The 20,312-nt window shown below is 46.7% G+C and overlaps 1 protein-coding gene across 1 annotated transcript; it reads right to left on the bottom strand.

The window, feature by feature from the left end:
* Positions 1-2,265: 2,265 nt before the first annotated feature.
* Positions 2,266-7,754, bottom strand: ANKRD53 (ankyrin repeat domain 53). Its single transcript, XM_068564163.1, has 5 exons — positions 7,083-7,754; positions 6,547-6,746; positions 5,103-5,267; positions 4,604-4,724; positions 2,266-2,985 (listed from the first exon to the last, which is right to left on the bottom strand). The coding sequence occupies exons 1-5, from the start codon at positions 7,752-7,754 to the stop codon at positions 2,266-2,268; spliced, it is 1,878 nt and encodes a 625-aa protein (XP_068420264.1).
* Between the last annotated feature and the right edge of the window lie 12,558 nt (positions 7,755-20,312).

Below are 20,312 nucleotides of genomic sequence, written 5' to 3'. Positions count from 1 at the left end.
CTGGGGAGGTGATCAGTCTTCTAAAAAGGCAGGCCAGGTCCTGGGCACAGGCCAGCATTTGTTGACCTTGCATTCCAACTACAGTGCCTTGCAAGTACTCAGCAGTACATATGCGAATGAAGTCCCCACGAGAGCCATTACCGGACATGTCCTATACCTCAGAGCCAAGCAGACAGGTGCAGAGATGGACTGCACACATGTGGTACCTTTCAGCCACAGGGAAGACCTCTGAGCTTGAAAATCTTACCTCTACATCCAGCCTCAAGTCCCACCACAGCCCTTCATTTCCTTGGGTTTAGCATTCCCATTCTCTTAAAAATACCAGCCTTCCCCTTTCCTGGGGAGGAGCCGCACACTTTGGCCTTCTCTCAGTGGCACGGAGATTGCCAGGCCCTTTTGTCCTATGCAGACAAGGGAGGACAAGCTGGAGGACACTGGAGGCCAGTGTCCTGACTGCAGGCCAGCAGCTGGCCTTGCTCTCCCTTGCTGTCCATTTCTTTGTTTCTCACCCCAATGGTGTGGCTTTGCCCTCCATTCACTCCACTGCCAGTGTTCTGGGGGTTGCCAGTGTCCTTGTGCTAAGTCCAGCGGACCCTCTTCATATCTCCTCTTTCTGGGTCTGTGCAGCATCGGGCAGGGCTCGTCACCCCCAGCGTCCCGAGCACTTCCGTGGCTGGTTCTCCCTCTCTGGCTGCTCCTTTCCGGGTCCTGTGCAGGCCCCTCCACTCACCCCCTGCGCAGTGGGGTTTCTCAGGGTTCGGTCGTGGGTTCCCTGGAGGAGCCCATCCGTGCTGATGGCTTCAAGGAATTGAGAGCTGACAGCCAGCCCCAGCATCCCTCCCGGTCCTCTGAACCACAGTTCTGCTGCCTTTGGGCACACAGACAACTCTCATGGCCCAGATAGCACTTGGTGCTGTCCTTTGCAACCTGCCTTTTTTGGGTACCTGCCTTGGCCCCAAGATCACTCAGGAGCCGACCAGAAACCTGCTTTCTCTTTCTGCCCTGACATCCAGTCTCTAACAACTGTCAAGTTTACCTTCTTAACATCTCTCGATTTGAGCCACTCCCACTGTCAGCAGCTTTCACCTGGATTATTGTGACAGCCTCCTTCTGCTTCTCTATCCCGCAGCCAGAGATGTCTTTCTAATGCATGGTTGATCCCGTCACTCCCTGGCTTACAACCTTCCATGGCTCCCCTCTGTCCTCAGGATAAAGTCCAGACCCCTTAGCATGGCTTGTGAGGCTCGTGGTGTCCCGGTTCTTGCTCGCCTCTCTGGCCTCATCACTTGCCACCTTGCATTCTGATTGTCAGCCTCCTGTATCCGGAGATCCCACTTTAATTCCCTTTCTTCTGCTCACCTGAGTACCTTCTCTGTCAGTTCTCAACTTAGATTTCACTTCCTCCAAGGAACTTTGAATGTCCCCTCTCCCTCCAGAACACCACACAGATCACTCTGGGCTTACTTGCCTGCTTACTGGTTTATCTCCCCATTAGACTGTAAGCTCCTTGAGGGCAGGGATTGTCCTTTAATTTTTGTATCAACCGTGCCTAGCTTGGCACCTGGCACATAGAAAGTACTCAATAAATGTTTGTTTAATGAATGATTTGTAGTGGTGTGTACAGGGGATAGCAGGGGACCCAGGATAGCTTCCTGAAGAAAGTACACGTGCTTTCAGTCTCAAACTGAAGCCATACGTCCTCCCTCTCTTCTCCAGAAAGGCTGCCTGTGCCTCCCTGTACTGCAGAAACCCCAGTGGCAGCTGGGAATGAAGGATGGCAGCCCATAGTGGCAGGGAATCCAATGGCAGGGTGACACATTAGCTCTCTTCCTCCCTGTTCTGGATCTGGAGATGCAGAGTGAGGCTTAGAACCTGCAGCAGGAAGGACTTAATATGAACAAGAGGCAGAATTTCCCAGTGGTCCCTCATCCTGGAATCCTTGTCCCTGGTGAGCTGTTGGGTGTGAGGAGGGGAAATGGGGACACCAAGGTGTCACTTTTACAATGGTAGGGCCCAGGATAGAGAAGGATCCCCACTCTGAGCCTTGGGCTACTGCCCTAACTTGGATCTCCTGGGGGGTCGAAGAGATTCCTTTGTGGAGAGAAGGGAGACCTGGGAGCTGGGTTTTGTCGGGGAGGGGGCTCCGATCCTTGAGCTTGGGGGTGGGCAGCCTGTGGGCACTCCCCCTTCCTCCCCATCCATACAGAATCACCACACCTCAGCCTTCACTGGGCAGCCTCCAGTCGGGAGGCTACCAAAATAAGTTTAAGTGTGGGGTGGTTTGGGGGAGGGCAGAGTGGGGAGCCCTTGATGGGCTCGCACAGCTGCCAGGAAGCCTTCGTCAAATGTCTCTCGCAGGTTCATGCTCAGAGTGTCGGTCCAGAAGGTGCCATCACCCAGGCGCCGCTTCCGGGGCACCTCTCTCATGGTGACAGAACAGAAGCCCTGGGGCACCTTCATCCTGCACGGCTGCACCGACGGGTACAGCTCGCGGATTATCACCTCTAAAGGCAGCCGGGGCACAGGCACCACCTGGTTGCCGGCCACCGTGTGCAGGAGCGCACCACCGTGCCCGTCAGACCTCACCTCGAGGAAGCAGCGGAAGTCGTGCTCCGGCCTGGGGTCGGGATGCACGCCCAGGCGGATGCCCTGCGGGTAGCCGATCTGGGCGGTGGGGGACCTGACAGGGTTGTTGCTGAGATTCCACACCTTGGGCCGCCTGACCATGGGCTGCTTGCAGGTGGGTATAGGCATCACGGAGGGCTGACTGGGCTGCAGCGTCTGTCGCAGGCGCGCTGCTCGGGAGGGGTAGACGCTCTTGGGAGGCCACAGTGCCCGGTGCTTGGGGGTCTTGGAGAGCACAGTGGCCTGGGGTGGAGGACGGGGCTCTCCCTGAGTGTTGCGGATCAGGGATTGGCCTTGGGGCAGCAGCTTGCGATGGAGCCACTTCTTGAAGTCAGCTTCTCTCAGAATTTGCTGCTCTTTCTGCAATATCAGAAGGCACAAGATAGTTCTGGAGGGCTACTCCCCCTGTGCTTCTGTGGAAGGAGGCCCGGTGGCTGCAGCCCTGGAAACCTCAAGTTTCTGACTGAGTAGATACCTTCCTGTCTCCGGGGAGCCCGGAGTCTGATGAGAGAAACCCCTGCCTGTGGGAGCCCTTGTTCTGATGGGGAGATAGCCACTGCCTGGAGGGGGCCCCTGGGCTCATGGGACAGACAGAGCCTTTCCCATAGGAGAGACCTCCAATCTGATGGAGATACAGCCTCTGCCCTAGGTGAGGTCTCCAACTTGAGGGGGGAGACACAGTCCCTGCCCTATGGAAAAACTTGAGTCTTAATGGGGGAGACCAGCCTCCACCCCCACTAAAGGAGTTCCCAGTCTGATGGTGGAGACATGTCCTGCCCTAAGAGTCTCTGGGTTGATGGGGAAAAAGGCAAATGAGTGATGCAGACTTATCCTTGACCCTGGAAGGAGAAAGCAGAAAAGTTTGGAAGGCTAGGAACTGGATGGAGCTAATCTGGGCAGGCTTCTTGGAAGTGGTGGGCCTTGAGTGGTCAGTGTAGGGAGAGAGACAGTTTTGGCTGGCTCTCCAGGCTGGGTGGTGATGCTCTCTGTCCTTGCCTCCACTAGAGCTGAACCTTCAACTCGTTGTCACAGAACCGACCCCTTTCCCCTCCCCGTCTCAGTGTCTCACTTCCCAGACTGTTGCTAAGCAGTCAGGTGGTTTGGAGATTGACCCAGCTTCAGATTTAGGCTCCGATTAGGCTAAGCCAATCATAATAATTCCATCAGCCTCGCCCCAGACCTAAGTCAGTCAACACATGGCTTTCTTTTAGCTCTAGGGATTGGAACAAGAATGGACACATGATCCAGTTGAGGCCAATAAGAGATAAGGGGAGATCTTCAAGGGGCTTCTGGGAAATCTTAGAGCCACAGGAACAGATGGGCTTTGCCTCCTCTGGATACATACATGACTATGAAGGCTGGGTGACACTGACAACGGAGGGTAGGACAGGGAAATTTGGCGAGGAATGCAGCTGGAACAGAGCTGGAGTACCGGATTTTGCCAGCCCCGAAGCCCTCCCAACTCCTGGATCCACTTAGGATTCCCAGCATCTTCTTTTGGGGTTTTCTGGTTCTTACATCCTATGTAGTTATACCTGCTTAAAATCCTTTATTCTCCTTTTCTGTCCCAGCTGAGGTCTGACATTGATCTGGGCCCCTGCCGGGTCTCTAGCTTGTCAGTCTCCAGCTCACATCTGATTCCCTGGCTGTACTGAATTTGCACTTCTTGACAAACTCCATGCTCTCATGTGCCCCTATGCCTCTCCACAGGGCTCTCTGTTCCTTCTACCAGGTTAGTCCTTTCCTGATTCTTCATATGGCCAACGGCCGCCCACCTTTAAAGAGTCCCCTTGAGCATTATCCCTTCGGCACCCTCCTGGAGCCCTCCTCCTCAGAGGAGCGAGCGAGGGAGGCTCTTTCTGGGTGGGACCACTTCTAGCCACTCTTCTAACTAACTGCGCATGTGGGTCCCTGCCTCCTCTGCTCACACGCCTGGACGGCCGGTGCCCCTGCCCGTCCTACTGGCCCTACCCCTTACCTGATACTCAGTCAGGCAGTCCTCCTCCGTGAGCGCCAGCTGCTTCTTGAGCCTCTTCAGTTTCCCCATCTCATGGGCAAAGTCCTTCTTGTCCTGTTGCCACATGGCATCCTTCAAGAACCTGGTGCCGAGGTGGGGGGGGGGGTGTCATTCCCCAGTGACTGAGCTTCGTCCTGGGCAGGGAGGACTGGCTGCTGCTGAGGGCCTGGGTGGGAGTGGGCAGAGCTGCCAGAGATGAGATGAGCGAGACGACCCATCCGCACTGCCCGAGGCCCCGCTGGCTGAAGCGTCTGCGGGATCACCACCCTCCTGCTGATGAGTTGGGGCCTCACGGCAGTGCTAAGCCCCAGGGGTGAGGCCCTGTGGAGAGCCCTGGGAATAGCATCTTGGGGAGAGGCCCCCTCTGCAGACTCACCCCCAGACCCTCCTCTTACATGCTCAGCTCTGGGTGAGGGCACTGGGGAAGGGTGACAGGCAGGGGTGGTTCTCACAGCCTCACCGGGCACAGATGCGGTGGTTCCATATTTTGCAGTAGTCGATGGGCTTGCAGCCCCTGGCATCTTGGGCATGAACATTAGCACCTTTCTGCACCAGGACCTTCACACAGCTCAGCAGGCCCTCGCGGGCTGCCAGGTGCAGGGGTGCGGAGCCGTTGCATGTCTGACTGTGGAGGGCCCCGCCGGGGGGAGGAGGGCAGAAAGGAAGGACCAAGGGCATCTGCCTGTCAGGTGAGCCAACCAGCTTCCAGGCTGCTCTGCCACCCGTCCACTGGGTGACCCTGGCATGTCCCTTCTCCTCTCTGTACCTCAGTTTCTTCAACTGTAGAAGGAGGGTTTGGACTAAGTGAACAGCAGGTCTTATTATGGGGTATGTGACCGTGAGGAAATGCCAGAAGGAGAGCTGGTTGGCTGGAGCTCGGAGACCCCTAACCTCATCTCTCCTTAAACCACTCAGCCCTCCTGCCCCTTCCCCACACCTAGCCATGGCCCACAAGGCCTGCGTGGCCGGGGCCCTGCTTCCTCCCCAACTTTGTCCTCTGACCTTGCCCCACTCTCTCCCAGCATGGCCTTTACACCTCTGCCTGGAACACTTTTCCTTGGCTTTGCTAGGCTGGCTCACCTCTCCATTCTCTCCTTAGAGGTAACTGCTCTTCCCAAATAGATCTCCTCCCTGCCCGCTTTACTCACCACCCCACCACCCTGTTTATACCCTTCATAACCACTTACCACATTCTGTCATTTTGTTCATTTATTAGTTTGCTAATTGGCTGTCTGCTCCTGCACTAGTATATCAGCTTTACGAGGGCAGGGACCATTGCTGTATGTTCACCATTGTATTCCTCAACTCTGGCCCAGCACTTAGCACATTACATGCTGGATAAGTATTTTGAATGAATGCAGTCTCCTATACGCCATCCATGCACTTTCCATGCATTTTCTCAACTATCACAATAGTCTCACGTGATAGGCACTGTCATCCCCCCAAATTTCAGTTGAAGACACTGAGGCAGTAGTTCCCACACTCTGCTGCAAATGAGAAATAGCTGGGGACCTTTTGAGCCTTCCAGAGTCCAGGCCACACCTCAGACCAATTAAATGACAACCTTTGGATTGGAACACAGGCATTGGTATTTTTGAAGCTCCCCAGGTGATTCCAGTGTACAGACAGGTTTGGGAACCGGAGCACTGAGGCTTAGGGTTGAGTGACTTGCCTGAGGTTTTTCTGTCTGGTAGCAGGCAGCAAAGCTGGGACACGAACTAGGTCTGTCCTCTCCCCAAATCTCTTAACCACGACACCATGTGGGCTCTCTGACTGTTCATGTGGGAACCAATCCTTGTCACCCCACAGCCCCTCTGACTGTCCTGCTTGGATCTGCCTGCCTGGAAGTGGGGTTCTTATCTGCCCAGCCTCCAAGTCACTCTCCCCTCATAGGCTGGACTCACGTGTTGAGGGCCGCCCCTTGCTTAATCAGATAGTGAATGCAGGGGAGGGCCATGGTCTTGTTGTCACTGTGGATGACAAGGTGTAGAGGTGTCTGGCCATCGTTGGTGGGCAGGTCCGCGGGAAACTTGTACTCCTCTACCAAGACCTGTAGGCATGCAAGCCTGCCGCTCTGGGCTGCAAAGTGGATGGCAGTGAAACCCTGTCGGGGCCAGAGGAGGCAGGAAGAGGCTGAGCAGGACTGGCACCCCAGGGCCCACAGCCTAACCCAGAGAGCAACTTCTTGGGGTTACCCTCCCCCTCTTCTCTGTGCCCCCGGGGAATCGCACGTACCCCTTTCCCACTCCCGTATCGCTCACCCTTCCCCGCTCCCCCAGATGGCCTTCCAGACAGTCGGAAGGTGAATTAGGACCATCTCCCCAGAAAAGGACATCTCCGGATGCGCCACTGTCACTCTTCGCCAGGTAACTACTACGTACGGAGCTCTCTGCGGGGTGGAGACGATTTCGGTCCCCGCCCCTGAGCTCCGAGGCCTTACCTTGTCATCGGCCGGGATTTCCCCACGGTGCCGATTTAGACAGAATCGCAACCATTCCAGGTTGCCCAGCGAGGCCGCGAACAGCTCGTGGTAGCGCCCGATCGCCCTCTGGTCCCACACCTCGGCTAGACTCACGGAGCTAGAGCAGGCGCGGGGAGGAAGGCGGGAGTGAGCCGGGCAGCGGCGGCCTGCGGGGCCCGCGCGGGCCAGGCCCCCACGTGCACGAAGGCCTTTCTGGAGGCCGGGCCAGGGCGCGCTGCGCGGCAGGGCAATGGGGACACGACCGTCGTCGAGGGCCCCGGGCACCTTGCAGGAGGCGAGCCTGACCCGGCCGACCCCCGCCGCCCCACGGCCGGCCGCTCCGGGAGGCCCGAGCGGTTTCCCGCGCCCCGACGCCCGCACACCCGCTCCCAGGCCCACCTGGGCCGCCGGGCCGCCGAGTCGCCGCAGCTGGCCGACACCTGCTCCGCCAGCCGCATGGGGACGACCCCTGAGAGGCGCTGCCGCCCGCGGGGTGCCGCCCGCCCGCCGAGGTTCCAGCTCGCGCTCCGGGGGGCGGGCGGGCGCTCTCGGGCGAGGGTCGCGGGGTCGGTCCCGCTCGCCCCCTCGGCCCCGGCGCCGCCCAGCCTGCCACCCCACCCCCGCGGCCCAGTCGTCCTGGAGACTCGACATCGCACACACCCCACACTGAAAGACACGTAGCTTTTGTTTATGATTATAAAATTGGTTAAGTGCTGATTGTAAAAAACAGAAAGGACAATGAGGATATTAAAAATCAATCCCACCACCCACAGAAATCACGGTCTATTACTCTATGTGTATGTATATTGTATACGTTTTTGTGCCTCTTTTCATTCAGCGCTAAATTATGAGCTAGCTTCCATTGTCAGTCCACATCCTAAACGTGTATTATGACGCAACCAGAGCCCAACATCGTGATGGATGCGCTGTCAATTTCACATGTGCTGCAGAAAACTAAATGGCTCATTTCTGGTTGTTTTCTTAGGATGGATTCCTGGGAGTAGAATTACTAAGTGAAAGGGAATGAACATTTTTTAGCTGTTGATATATGTTTCCAAACTGCCCTCCAGCAAGGTTTTCTATTCCCTTACACTTCCACCTGAAGTAAAACAGGTACACTGTAAATCAGCCACGTGACTTTGGTCAAGTAGCCAAGCAATAAATGTTGCTTGAATCAGTGTTGAGTGTTACTGAACCATCCACATTCTCACCCCTTCTCAGGGGAAACAGACTGCAAACTTATCAGAGGGCTACTGAGGCCCCAGGGTCGACTCTAGGCTTATCTGGCCACACCACCCACTTCTGACGACCTTCTTCCCTCTGCACCGGATTTCCCAATGTTTCCCCTGGGAAGGTCTATGATGGAGGGAGGAGGGTCTATTATGACCACAGTGACCTGCAAGGAGAGACAAAAATGCAGATTCTCCAACCAGAAGGACCTGTCCCCCTTTCCAGGGAAACCTCCTTTTGTAGCCCACTTGCCTTCCAATCCCAGTGGTCAGAAGGAGTCAGCACCTCTCCTGAGCTCCTTGAAAACCAGCAACTCCTACTGGATATTTGCCCCAGGTGGGGCCTTAGCAACTGGCTTCAAAGTAAGATAAAGTGACAGTGCTTTGCAGGGACAGATTTTGAGGATTTCCTGGAAGCTGAGGGATTCTTTGGGCTGTTGCTTTTGGAATATGAGGATCCAAACAATGGCAGCAAGACCTTATGCCTGTGTTGGGGTCGGAGGGTGTATCTCAGGACCTCTTCAAGTAAATGCTCTCTATCTTCGCCTGGGGTATCTTGCGGTCTCTATAGCGGTGGTTGCAACCCTGGCTGTACATTGGAATCACCTGGGGGGGGCGGGACTATCAGTGCAGGGGACTTGTGCCTAGCGATTCAAATTACAAGTTGACCCTCGAACAACGAGGATTTGAACTGTGCAACGGGGGTTCATTCATACACACATATTTTTCAATAGTAAATGCTACATGGTCCCTGGTTGGTTGAATCTGCGGATAAGGAGGAACCGCGTTTATGCAAGGCCAACTCAACGTTATGTGAGGACTGACCCCCACGTTGTTCAAGGGTCAACTAATTGATCTGGTTTAGAGCCTGAGCAGTTGGTGTTTTGTAAATTTCTCTAGGTGACTGTCACATGCAGCCAGGGTTGAGAAGGACTTTGAGGCATTCCTGCCTCAGTCCTCCTCCTGAGGAGGCCAGAGGCTGCAGGTGATCCTGAGGAAAGAAGGTCACAGAGTGAGGCAGGGGCAGATGGGAGGAGAGGATGGCTTTCACCCTAAAGACCCCTTGGCCAGAGCTAGAGCCATGCGACTGGGCAGACAGTGCCTGATGGAACAACAGAAGACAGACCACGGGGAGGGCAGATGGCAGAAAATGCCCAGAGGGGGTGGATTTCCTCTCTGGAAAGGGATGGTAAGGGTATATCTCCTGAACAACTGGTTTGACAGCCTCCAGGCAAGGGTGATGGAAGGCGGAGGGAAGAGGCAAACCCGGAGAGAAACCGAGGCAGGACCTCAGAGCCTGCTGTCTCCACATCCTGGTCCCATGCCCAAGGCCCGCTCCTCGTTGCTCCCTAAGCCACTCCAAGATCCTTTTGAAGCTTAAGCTATTTTGGATTGTTTCTATCACTTTTAACTGAAGCCTGACTAGTAAAAACTTCCTGAGGTTAAATTCTCCATAGGAACAAATAATTGGGACCAGTGGGGTGGTCCCTGGAAGATGCTGTATGGGCCAGGGCACTGTGGAACCCCAGAGGACATTGGGACCAGTTCCTAAGGGGTGGGTGTGCTTTGAATGCCAGGACTGGTTGGTTTGAGCGGGGGCACACTCACTTGGGCTAGGGCAGGAGGAAGCTGGCCCTTTCACTGTGGCCTGGCCGGTGCTAGCACATTGTCTGAGGATGGTAGTAGGACAGGGGATCTTGGCTGCAAGCAGTTGAAGTCCTCGAGTGATGGGTCTGGTTTCTGGCTGTGGTGGTAATGGCATAGGAAACAGGGCTGACTGATTTTGAGGTCAACACCCTGGGTATCCAGCTGTAGTTGTGGGAGGGAGGAATAATGCTACCTTGATGGGGTAAACACTCCCATCTGAGGTAGAGAGGAAGCTTGAACGACAGGTCCTAAGAGGTAGGAGTGGGAATGCCTGCCTCTTGAGACCAGATTTGGAGAAAGACAGGAATCTGGGTGCCTATCACATTGTGAGCGTGGAGATCAAGTCTGTTCAGGACAGGAACCCCAGAGAGCAAGTCATATCTCTTAACCAGATTTCCAAGTTGTGTGCCCATTTTCTTATCTGTTCTCCCTAGTACTCTTAATGAAGGTGTCAGATCAGAATGAATCCTTTGCTTCAGCCTCAGAGCAATTTCAAAGGATCAGCAAAACCGTAGCTGGGCTGGTGTTTTCACCCCGCCACCGAGTGTCTCAGATATTGGAGGTTATCATGAAGCTTTCAGTAACAGGGAGATGATTTAATCAGGCTAGCACCTGAGTATCATGCTTAATTCTAACCATCCCAGAAGGGATCTAAAATGTAATTCTAATGCCTCTTGAACTGCTGAGAGCTAGAGTGAGTTTGTCTCAAATCCCTATGCCCAGCTTCCACTTCTGGAATGGTAGCATGAGGTGCTCTGTTGACCCACTGTCCTACCATAACTGGTAAAGATTATTTTACAGACCAATTGTAAAAGTCTCCAGAAATTTTCCTAAGGGCATACAGCAAATGAAGAAACTTATTCAAGAAAATCTACTAAATCTCAGCAAGAACAGTGAGAGTCTGTGGCACTTAAGCTACAACCTTCTCCCTCCCTTCCTCTCTCCCCATCTCAGAGCAATGACTGAAGCTCTGATCCAGGTGAGTGTGGCCAAGAAAATGGGGCTCCTTTTCCCCTCAGCTCCCAGTCAAGAGATATGGGTATCTCACTGAGAGGAGCAGGCCGCCAGCATCTCACCAATGCCTCCTTTCTCTGCTCCAAGTTGTAGAGGCTAAATTCCTGGTGAGTGTAGCCAAAAGATTGTGGCTCCCTTCTTTCACCCAGCCCTCACCAATAGGACAGAGGCTTCATTTCAGGCATGGCAGTCTGAGAATACTGATCACCCTTGTCCCAGCTTACATGCTCATGGGGCAGGGGTTCTGTGTTGGGAGAGGCTTACTGGCAACCTAAATGTCCATCGACAGGATCAGAGGCTACCACCAGTGCCCAGAAGCCTGCTCACAAAGCTGGATGTCGTTCTGAGAGATATGAGCCACTGTCCTTGCCCTCAGCTCCTCAACAGAGACTCAGAGATTATGCCCAGTCAATCCATAAAAACTAAGAGCTCTGAAGCTCTTCCCTAAATCACTGACTTTAGGGAATTCCTTGGCAGTTCAGTGGTTAGGGCTCCATGCTTCCACAGCAGGGGCACAGATTCGATCCCTGCTCCGGGAACTAAGATCCCACAAGGCACAAACCCACAAAAAAAAAAAAAAAAAAAAAATCACTGACTTTATTTGGAACAGAGCATGGGGACATTCAAACTTAAGAGTGCTCTGAAAACAATGGAGATTTTGGTGGTAAGCAATTAAAAACAACAAACTGTAGGTCAGGTAGTTTACCAGAGAGAACCAGGGAAAAAGAAAGCTTAGACGAGCCCTCCTGGGGTCAGAACAAACCTCAAAGAATGGCTTTAAAAACTACCTTCACGGGGCTTCCCTGGTGGTGCAGTGGTTGAGAGTCTGCCTGCCAATGCAGGGGACACGGGTTCGAGGCCTGGTCTGGGAAGATCCCACATGCCGCGGAGCAACTGGGCCCGTGAGCCACAGCTACTGAGCCTGCGCGTCTGGAGCCCGTGCTCCGAAACAAGAGAGGCCGCGATAGTGAGAGGCCCGCGCACCGCGATGAAGAGTGGTCCCCGCTCGCCGCAACTAGAGAAAGCCTTTGCACAGAAACGAAGACCCAACACAGCCAAAAATAAATAAATTAATTAAAAAAAAAAACAAAGAAACAAAAAAAACTACCTTCACAAAGGGAACCAAATTTAATTGAATCGGACCCTAGAGCAATTTATGCCCTAGGGGCATTGTTGACAATAGAGCAATAAGCTGACAATTAGTGGAGCCTAAAAGTTGGGTATGATACCAGCAGAGACAGCCAGTTTAACAGAGAACTCAGGGAAAGAGACAGTCTGAGAGAGTCCTGCTAAAACTGCTGCCATCCCAGAGTTACCTGCATATATCCAGGGCTGCATCCTCTTAGCAGTCATATCAGAGGCTTCACATTGAGGGGGAAAGATACTTCACTAAAATATTCCATCCAAGTCACTAAATGAATAAACAAGAAAACAACAACAAACAAACCTTGGAGAAGGGGGTGGGAAAATCAGTATCCACAGTTGCTACAATATATTACTTAAAAAGTCCAGTTCTCAACAAAAAATTATGAGACATACAAAGAAACAGAAAAAGTATGACCCATAAGCAGGGGAAAAAAAAAAAGCATACAACAGAAATTGTCTCTGAAAGGGCACAGATATCAGACTTAACAAACCAAGATTTCAAAACAATTATTATAAGTATTTTCAAAGAACTAAAGGAAACCATACTAAAAAGTATTAAAAGAAAGTATGACAGTGTCTCATCAAATAAGGAATATCAATAAAGAGAAATTATTTTTTTAAAAAAGAACCAAATGAAAATTCTGAAATTGAAAAATACAATAACTGAAAAGTTTACTAGGAATTCTCAAGAGTAGATTTGAACTTGCAGAAAAAAGAATCAGCAAACTTGAAGATAAGTGAATAGAGATTATGCAGTTCAAAGAACAGAGATAAAAAAAGAGTGAAGAAAAATGAACAGATCCTCAAAAAAAAAAATACATATGGGACATCATTAGGCACACCAACATACACATAGTGGGAGTACCAGGATGAGAAGTGAGAGAAAGGAGCAGAAAAAATACTTGAAGACGTAATGGTTGAAAAAGATTAATCTACACATTTAAGAAGCTCAACAAACTTAAAGTACAAAAACACAAAGAGATTCACACCTGGGCAATCATACTAAAAATGCTGAAGACAAGGAGAAAATTTTGAAAACAACAAGAGAAAAGTGATTCACCACATACAAGGGGATCCAAAAAAGACTTGACTTCCCATCAGAAATAATAAGGTCATAAGGCAATGAGATGACATATGCAAATGCTGAAAGAGAAAAACTGTCAACCAAGAATCTTATATCCAGCAAAACTATCTTTAAAAAATGAGGATGAAATAAAAACGTTGCCTACACCCCCCAAAAACAGAAAACAAAAACTGAAAATTTTTTGCTAGCAGCCCTGCCTCACAAGAATTACCAATTGAGATTCTTCAGGCTACTAGCAAGTGACCCCATGCCATAATTTGGATCCTTGTAAAACAAAAACAAAGCACACAAAAAACCCAAAGAGCACTGGTAAAGGTAGTTATGTACTTATAAAAAACAATATAAATGTGTATTTCTTCTCCTTTTTCTCTTAACTGATTTTAAAAGAAATTGTACAGAACAATATACATATAATTGTACTGTTGGGCCTATAACATATAGAAACATATTTCACAATAACAACACAAAGGAGGTAGATGGGAGCAAAGCTGTATGGAGTAAGAAAATAAATAAGTAAGATTTTAAATATTTATTTATTTATTTATTTTATTTTGGCTGTGCCAGGTCTTCGTTGCGGCATGCGGGATCTTTTTTAGTTGCGGCATGCAGACTTCTTAGTTGCGGCATGCGAGCTCTTAGTGGCGCATGCATGCGGGGTCTAGTTCCCCGACAAGGGATCAAACCCAGGCCTGCTGCATTGGGAGTGCAAAGTCTTACCCACTGGACCACCAGGGAAGTCCCAGAAAGTACGATTTTAACTTGAATCCACGGGAACAAATGAAGAGAACCAGAAATTGTAAATTAGAAAATTAGTATAGCAAAATCTATAAACATATACTGTTCTCAGCTTCTTTAAAGGATGTAAAATTACATAAAGCAATAGTAACAATGCATATGTAATATATACAGATTGTAATATGTATAATAATATTGCAATAAAGTGGAAGAGAAAATAGAGATATACAGGACATATAGGATATTCAGTATCTCCTTAGAATTAAGTTAATGTACGTCTAAAATAGATTCTGCTAAGGTGAGATTGTATATGGTAAGCCCTAGAGGAAACACTAAGAAAATAAATAAAAAACAAGAGTTTAACTCATCATTAACAGAATTAAAATGTTACACTACAAAAGATTCACTTAATGTAAAAGAAAGCATTAAAGGAAGAATAGGGGAACAATAACAACAAAAAAGACACATATAGAAAATGAAAAGTAAAATGGCAGATGTACATCCTACCATATCAGAAATAATAGTCAATATGAATGGATTTAACAATCCAATCAAAAGACAGAAATGGTCAAGCTGAATAAAAATCAAGATCCGACTATATGCCTTCTACAGGAAATATACCTTGGGTTCAAAGATACAAATAGGTTGAAAGTAAAAGGATAAAAGGAAAGAAAAAGTTATATTTTGCAAACAGCAACCATAAGAAAGCTGGAGTGGTTATACTAGTATCAGACAAAAAAGACCTTAACACAAAAATCTGTTACTAGAGCTAAAGAGGGACAATTCGTAATGATAACAGGGTTAATCCATCAGAAAGATATAGCAATTATACAGATATGCCATTAACAACACAGCCCCCAAAATATGAAGAAACAACTGACAGAATTGAAAGAAGAAATATACAATTTAACAATAATAGTTGGAAACGTCAACACCCCACTTTCAACAATGGATAGAACAAGGAGACAGAATACAACAAGGAAATAGAAGACTTGACAAAACTATAAATAAATGACTTAACAGACATCTATAGCACTCTCCACCCAAAAATAGCAGAATACACATTCTTCTCAAGTGTACATGGAATATTCTGCAAAATAGACAACATATTAGACCATAAAAAAAGCCTCAATAAACTTAAATAAATGTAAATTGTACAATTGTGTGTTCTCTGACCACACTGGAATGAAATTAGAACTCAATAACAGAAAGAAACTTGGGAAATTCACAAATCTATGAAAATTAAGAAACACACTTCCAAATAACAAATGAGTCAAAGAATAAATCACAAGGGAAATTACTTTGAGATGAATAAAAACAAAAGCACAGCATACCAAAACTTATTGGATGCAGCTAAAGCAGTGCTAAGCAGACTATTTACAGCTGTCAATGCCTATGTTAAAAAATAAGAAAGATCACAAATGAATAATCTAAAATTCCACCTTAACAATGTAAAAAGAAGAGCAAAGTTACCCAAAGCAAGTAGAAGGAAAGAAAGATTAGAGTAGAAATTAATTAAATAGAGAATAGAAAACAGTAGATAAAATCAACAAAACTAAAAGATGATTCTTTGAAAAGATCAAGAAGACTGGCAAATCTTTAGCTAGACTGACCAAGAGAAAAAGAAGAATTATTACTAAAACAGGAATTAAAGAGGGGACATTACTACAGACCTAACAGAAACAAAAAGGATTACAAGGGTATACTATGATCAATCATTTTCCAACAATTTATATAGCTTAGATGAAATGGACAAATTCTTCTTTAAAAAAAAAATTTTTTTTAATTAAAAAATTTTTTTTTGGCTGCACTGTGCAGCTTGTGGGATCTTAGTTCCCCGACCAGGGATTGAATCCAGGCCTTGGCAGTGAGAGCACGGAGTCCTCACCACTGGACCCCCAGGGAATTCCCTGAAGTGGACAAGTTCTTAGGACAAAAAGTACCAAAATGGACTCAGGACGAAATACAAAACATGAATAGAACTATAACAAGTAAAGAGATTGTTAGTAATAATAAACTTTAAAAAACCTACCCACAAAGAAAATCCCAGGTTTAGACATTTGAGGAATCTACCAAACATTTAAAGAAGAATTATTACCAATTACTTACAAACTCTTCCAAAAGTAAAAAATAAAAGATCAAACAATTTCAACTCATTCTGTGAGGCTAGTATTATCCTTATACCAAAATCAGACCAAACATCACAAGAAAAAAAAAAATCCTCCAGGCCAATAGCTCTTGTGAATAAAAATGCAAAAATTCTCAACAAAACACTACCAAACAGAATCTAGTAACATATAAAAAAGATTGTACACTATGACAAAGTGGAATTTATCCCAGGAATGCAATATTGGCTTAACATCTGAAAATCAATTAATGTAATATAGCATATCAATAGAATAAAAGACAAAACCCATGATCATCTCAATAGACACAGAAAGAGTGTTTAACTAAATTCCACACCTATTCTAGATAAAGCACTCAGCAAACTTGGAGTAGAAAGAAATTCCTCAACTTGATAAAGAGTATCTGTGTAAAATCCACAGCTAACATCATACTTAATGGTGAAAGATTGATTTCTCTTTAAGATCAGGAAAAAGACAATGATGTCCACTCTTGCCACTTCTATTCAACATTGTATTGAAGGTTATAGCCAGGGAAATGAGGCAAGGAAATGAAATAAAAGGCATCCACATTCAAAAGAAAGAAGTAGAACTATCTCTACAGATGATATGATCTTGTATATTGAAAATCCTAAGGAACCTGGTACTGGCAAAAGGATAGACATACAGATCCATGGGATAGATCTGGAATCCAGGGGGAAAAACCCCTCACATTAATGGTCAATCGAGTTTTTTTTTTAAATTAATTTATTTTATTTATTTATTTTTGGCTGCGTTAGGTCTTCGTTGCTGCGGGCGGGCTTTTCTCTGCGAAAGGGGGCTACGCTTCGTTGCCGTGTGCGGGCTTCTCATTGCAGTGGCTTCTCTTGTTGCAGAGCATGGGCTCTAGGCGCGCGGGCTTCAGTAGTTGTGGCACGCGGGCTTAGTAGTTGTGGCTCGCGGGCTCTAGAGTGCAGGCTCAGTAGTTGTGGTGCATGGGCTTAGTTGTTCCATGGCATGTGGTATCTTCCTGGACCAGGGCTCAAACCCATGTCCCCTGCACTGGCAGGCAGATTCTTAACCACTGCGCCACCAGGGAAGCCCCTGGTCAATTGAGTTTTTATGAAAGTGCCAAGATAATTCAATGGGGGCAAGAAGAGTCTTTTCAACAAATGGTGCTGGGACAACTGAATATCCACACACAAAAGAGTGAAGCTGGACCTCACTTCATATCATAACAAAAATTAACTCAAAATGAAGGAAGATCTAAATGTAAGAGCTAAAACCATAGAACTCTTAGAAAAAAAATCGTAAGTGTAAAGCTTTGTGACCTTGGATTAGGCAATGGGTTCTTAGATATGACATCGAAAGAAGCAAACAAACTGGACATTACTGAAATTAAAATCCTTTGTGCTTCAAAAGATACCATCAAAAAAGTGAAAGGACAACCTACGGAATGAGAGAAAATATTTACAAATTACTGATTAAGGACTTGTGTCTAGAAAATATAAAACACTCTTACATTCAACAATAAAAAAGACAACCTAATTTTAAAATGGGCAAAGGATCTGAACAGACATTTCTCCAAAGAAAATATACAAATGGCCAATAAGCACATGAAAAGATAATATGCTCAATATCATTTGTCATCAGGGAAATGCAAATCAAAACCAAAAATGAGATATCATTTCACACCCCCTAGGATGGCTATTAATCAAAAAGACACAATAACTGTACAGCTACATGCAAAAGAATCAAACTGGACTCATACCATATAAAAAAAAAACTCAAAATGGGTTAAAGACTTAAATGTAAGACCTGAAACCATGAAACTCCTAGAGAAAACAGGCAGTATGCTCTCTGCCGTCGGTTTTAGCAATATTCTACTCAGGCAAGGGACACAAAAGCAAAAATAAACAAATTGGGTCTACATCAAACTAAAAAGATTAACACAGCGAAGGAAACTATTAACAAAATGAAAAGACTGCCTTGAATGGGAGAAGATATTTGCAAATGATAAATCTAAGGAGTTAATATCCAAAATACACAAAGAGGGACTTCCCTGGTGGTCCAGTGGTTAAGAATCCGCCTTCCAATGCAGGGGATGCGGGTTTGATCCCTGGTCGGGGAACTAAGATCCCACATGCCACAACTAGAGGGCCTGCGCGGCACAATGAAGACCCAGTGCAGCCAAAAAAACCCAAAAGCCAAAACAAAATACACAAAGAACTCATACAACTCAACATCAGAAAAACAAACAACCCAATTGAAAAATGGGCAGAATAGCTGAACAGACATTTTCCCCTGATTAAAAAATGGTAGAGGACCTGAACAGATATTTTTCCAAAGAGTACAGATGGCCAAGAGACACATGAAAAGATGTTCACTTCACTAATTACCAGGGAAATGCAAATCAAAACCACAATGAGATATCACCTCACACCTGCCAGAATGGCTAATTTCAAAAAGACAACAAATAACAAGAATTGGCAAGGATGAGGAGAAAAAGGAACCCTCGTGTGCTGTTGGTGGGAATGTAAATTGGTGCAGTCATTATGGAAAACAGTACAGAGATTCCTCAGGACATTAAAAATAGAACTACCATACGATCCAATAATTCCGCGTCTGGGTATTTCTCTGAAGAAAACAGTAACACTAATTCAAAAAGATACATGCACCCTTATGTTCACTGCAGGATTATTTACAGTTGCCAAGATATGGAAGCAAACTAAGTGTCCATTGATGGATGAATGGATCAAGATGATGTGGTATATACATATATATGTATATACACAATGGAATATTACTCAGCTATAAAAAGAAAGAAATCTTGCCATTTGCAACAACATGGATCGATGTAGAAGGTATTATGCTAAGTGAAATATCAGACAGAGAAAGACAAACACTGTATGATCTCACTTATATATGAAATCTAAAAAAAAACCCACAAGAAAACAGAAACAGACTCATAGATACAGAATGCAAAATGGTGGTTGCCGGAGGGGAGTAGGGGAAGATGAGTGAAATAGGTGAGGGAGATAAAAAGGTACAAACTTCCAGATAAAATAAATAAGTCACGGGACTGTAATGTACAGCATAGGAAATATAGTCAATAATATTGTAACAACTTTGTATGGTGACAGACAGTAATCAGAATTTTGTGATGATCATTTTGTAATGTATAAAAATATCGAGTCACTAGGTTGTACACTTGAAACTAATATAATATTGGAAGTTAATCATACTTCAATTTTAAAAAGGGGGAAAAAAGATAAGTGTGCTTGAGGATGTAGAGAAATTGGAACCCTCTTGCATTGTTGGGGAACGTAACATGGTGCAGCCACTTTTGGAAGTAGCTTTGCAGTCTGGCAGTTCCACAAATGGTTAAACAGGGAGTCACCATCTGACACCCAGTTATTTCACTCCTAGGTATGTACGCAATAGAAATAAAAACATACATCCACACAAAAACTTGTACATGATTGTTCATAGCAGCATTATTTATGACTGAAAAGTTGCTTCAACCACATGTCCCTATACTGACGAATAGATAAAAGGTGTAGCCATACTGTGAAATATTATTTAGCAATAAAAAGGAATGAAGTACTGACACAGGCTACAACATGGATGAACCTTTAAAATATTACACTAAGTGAAAGAAGCCAGACACAAAAGACCACATATTGTATGATTCCATTTATATGAGTTGACCAGCATAGGCAAAGTTACAGAGATAGAAAGATTAATGATTGTCTTGGGCTGGGGAGGGGGCAGAAGAGTGGTTTGAGAAGTGATAACTTGGGGTACAGGGTTTCTTTTTAAGGTAATGAAAATGTTCTAAAATTGATTGTGGTGATGATTGCACAACTCTGTGAATATACTAAAAGTTGTTGAATTGTACAATTATAAATAGGTAAACTGTGTGGTACGTGAATCACATCTCAATAAAGCTGTTATTAAGTAAAAACAACCCTATGTCCTGTGGACACCCAAAAGCTTTCCCTAAAATGGCTGTAAATTGTCTTGGGGATGGGAATTTTATTCTCAAGGCCTCCTTTGGTGTCAGCTCTTGATCCAAGAATTCTGGCCTGGTCCCATAACACATTGACCCAGAAATGGAACTCAGCCTTTTGCTGAAGTTCTATCTTCCCAACCTGCCCTACCTCTTAGGAAGCATTCATGACTTCATCGTAGGTGGGGCAGAGGAGACAGGAAGGGATGGCATTACAGAAGAGCAGGCATCTTTCAAAGG

Source organism: Eschrichtius robustus, chromosome 15, assembly GCF_028021215.1.
Source record: "Eschrichtius robustus isolate mEscRob2 chromosome 15, mEscRob2.pri, whole genome shotgun sequence".
NCBI classification, from domain to species: domain Eukaryota; kingdom Metazoa; phylum Chordata; class Mammalia; order Artiodactyla; family Eschrichtiidae; genus Eschrichtius; species Eschrichtius robustus.
This window is presented reverse-complemented; position numbering and strand designations above follow the sequence as displayed.

Bases quoted from the DNA above. Each gene is read 5' to 3' on its own strand.
- ANKRD53 (XM_068564163.1), bottom strand. From the start codon at position 7,754: ATGTCGAGTCTCCAGGACGACTGGGCCGCGGGGGTGGGGTGGCAGGCT. The intron at 4,725-5,102 runs GTGAGGCTGTGA...CCTCGGCACCAG, and splicing joins AACCACCGCATCTGTGCCCG to GTTCTTGAAGGATGCCATGT. The intron at 2,986-4,603 runs GTAAGGGGTAGG...CTGATATTGCAG, and splicing joins ACTGCCTGACTGAGTATCAG to AAAGAGCAGCAAATTCTGAG.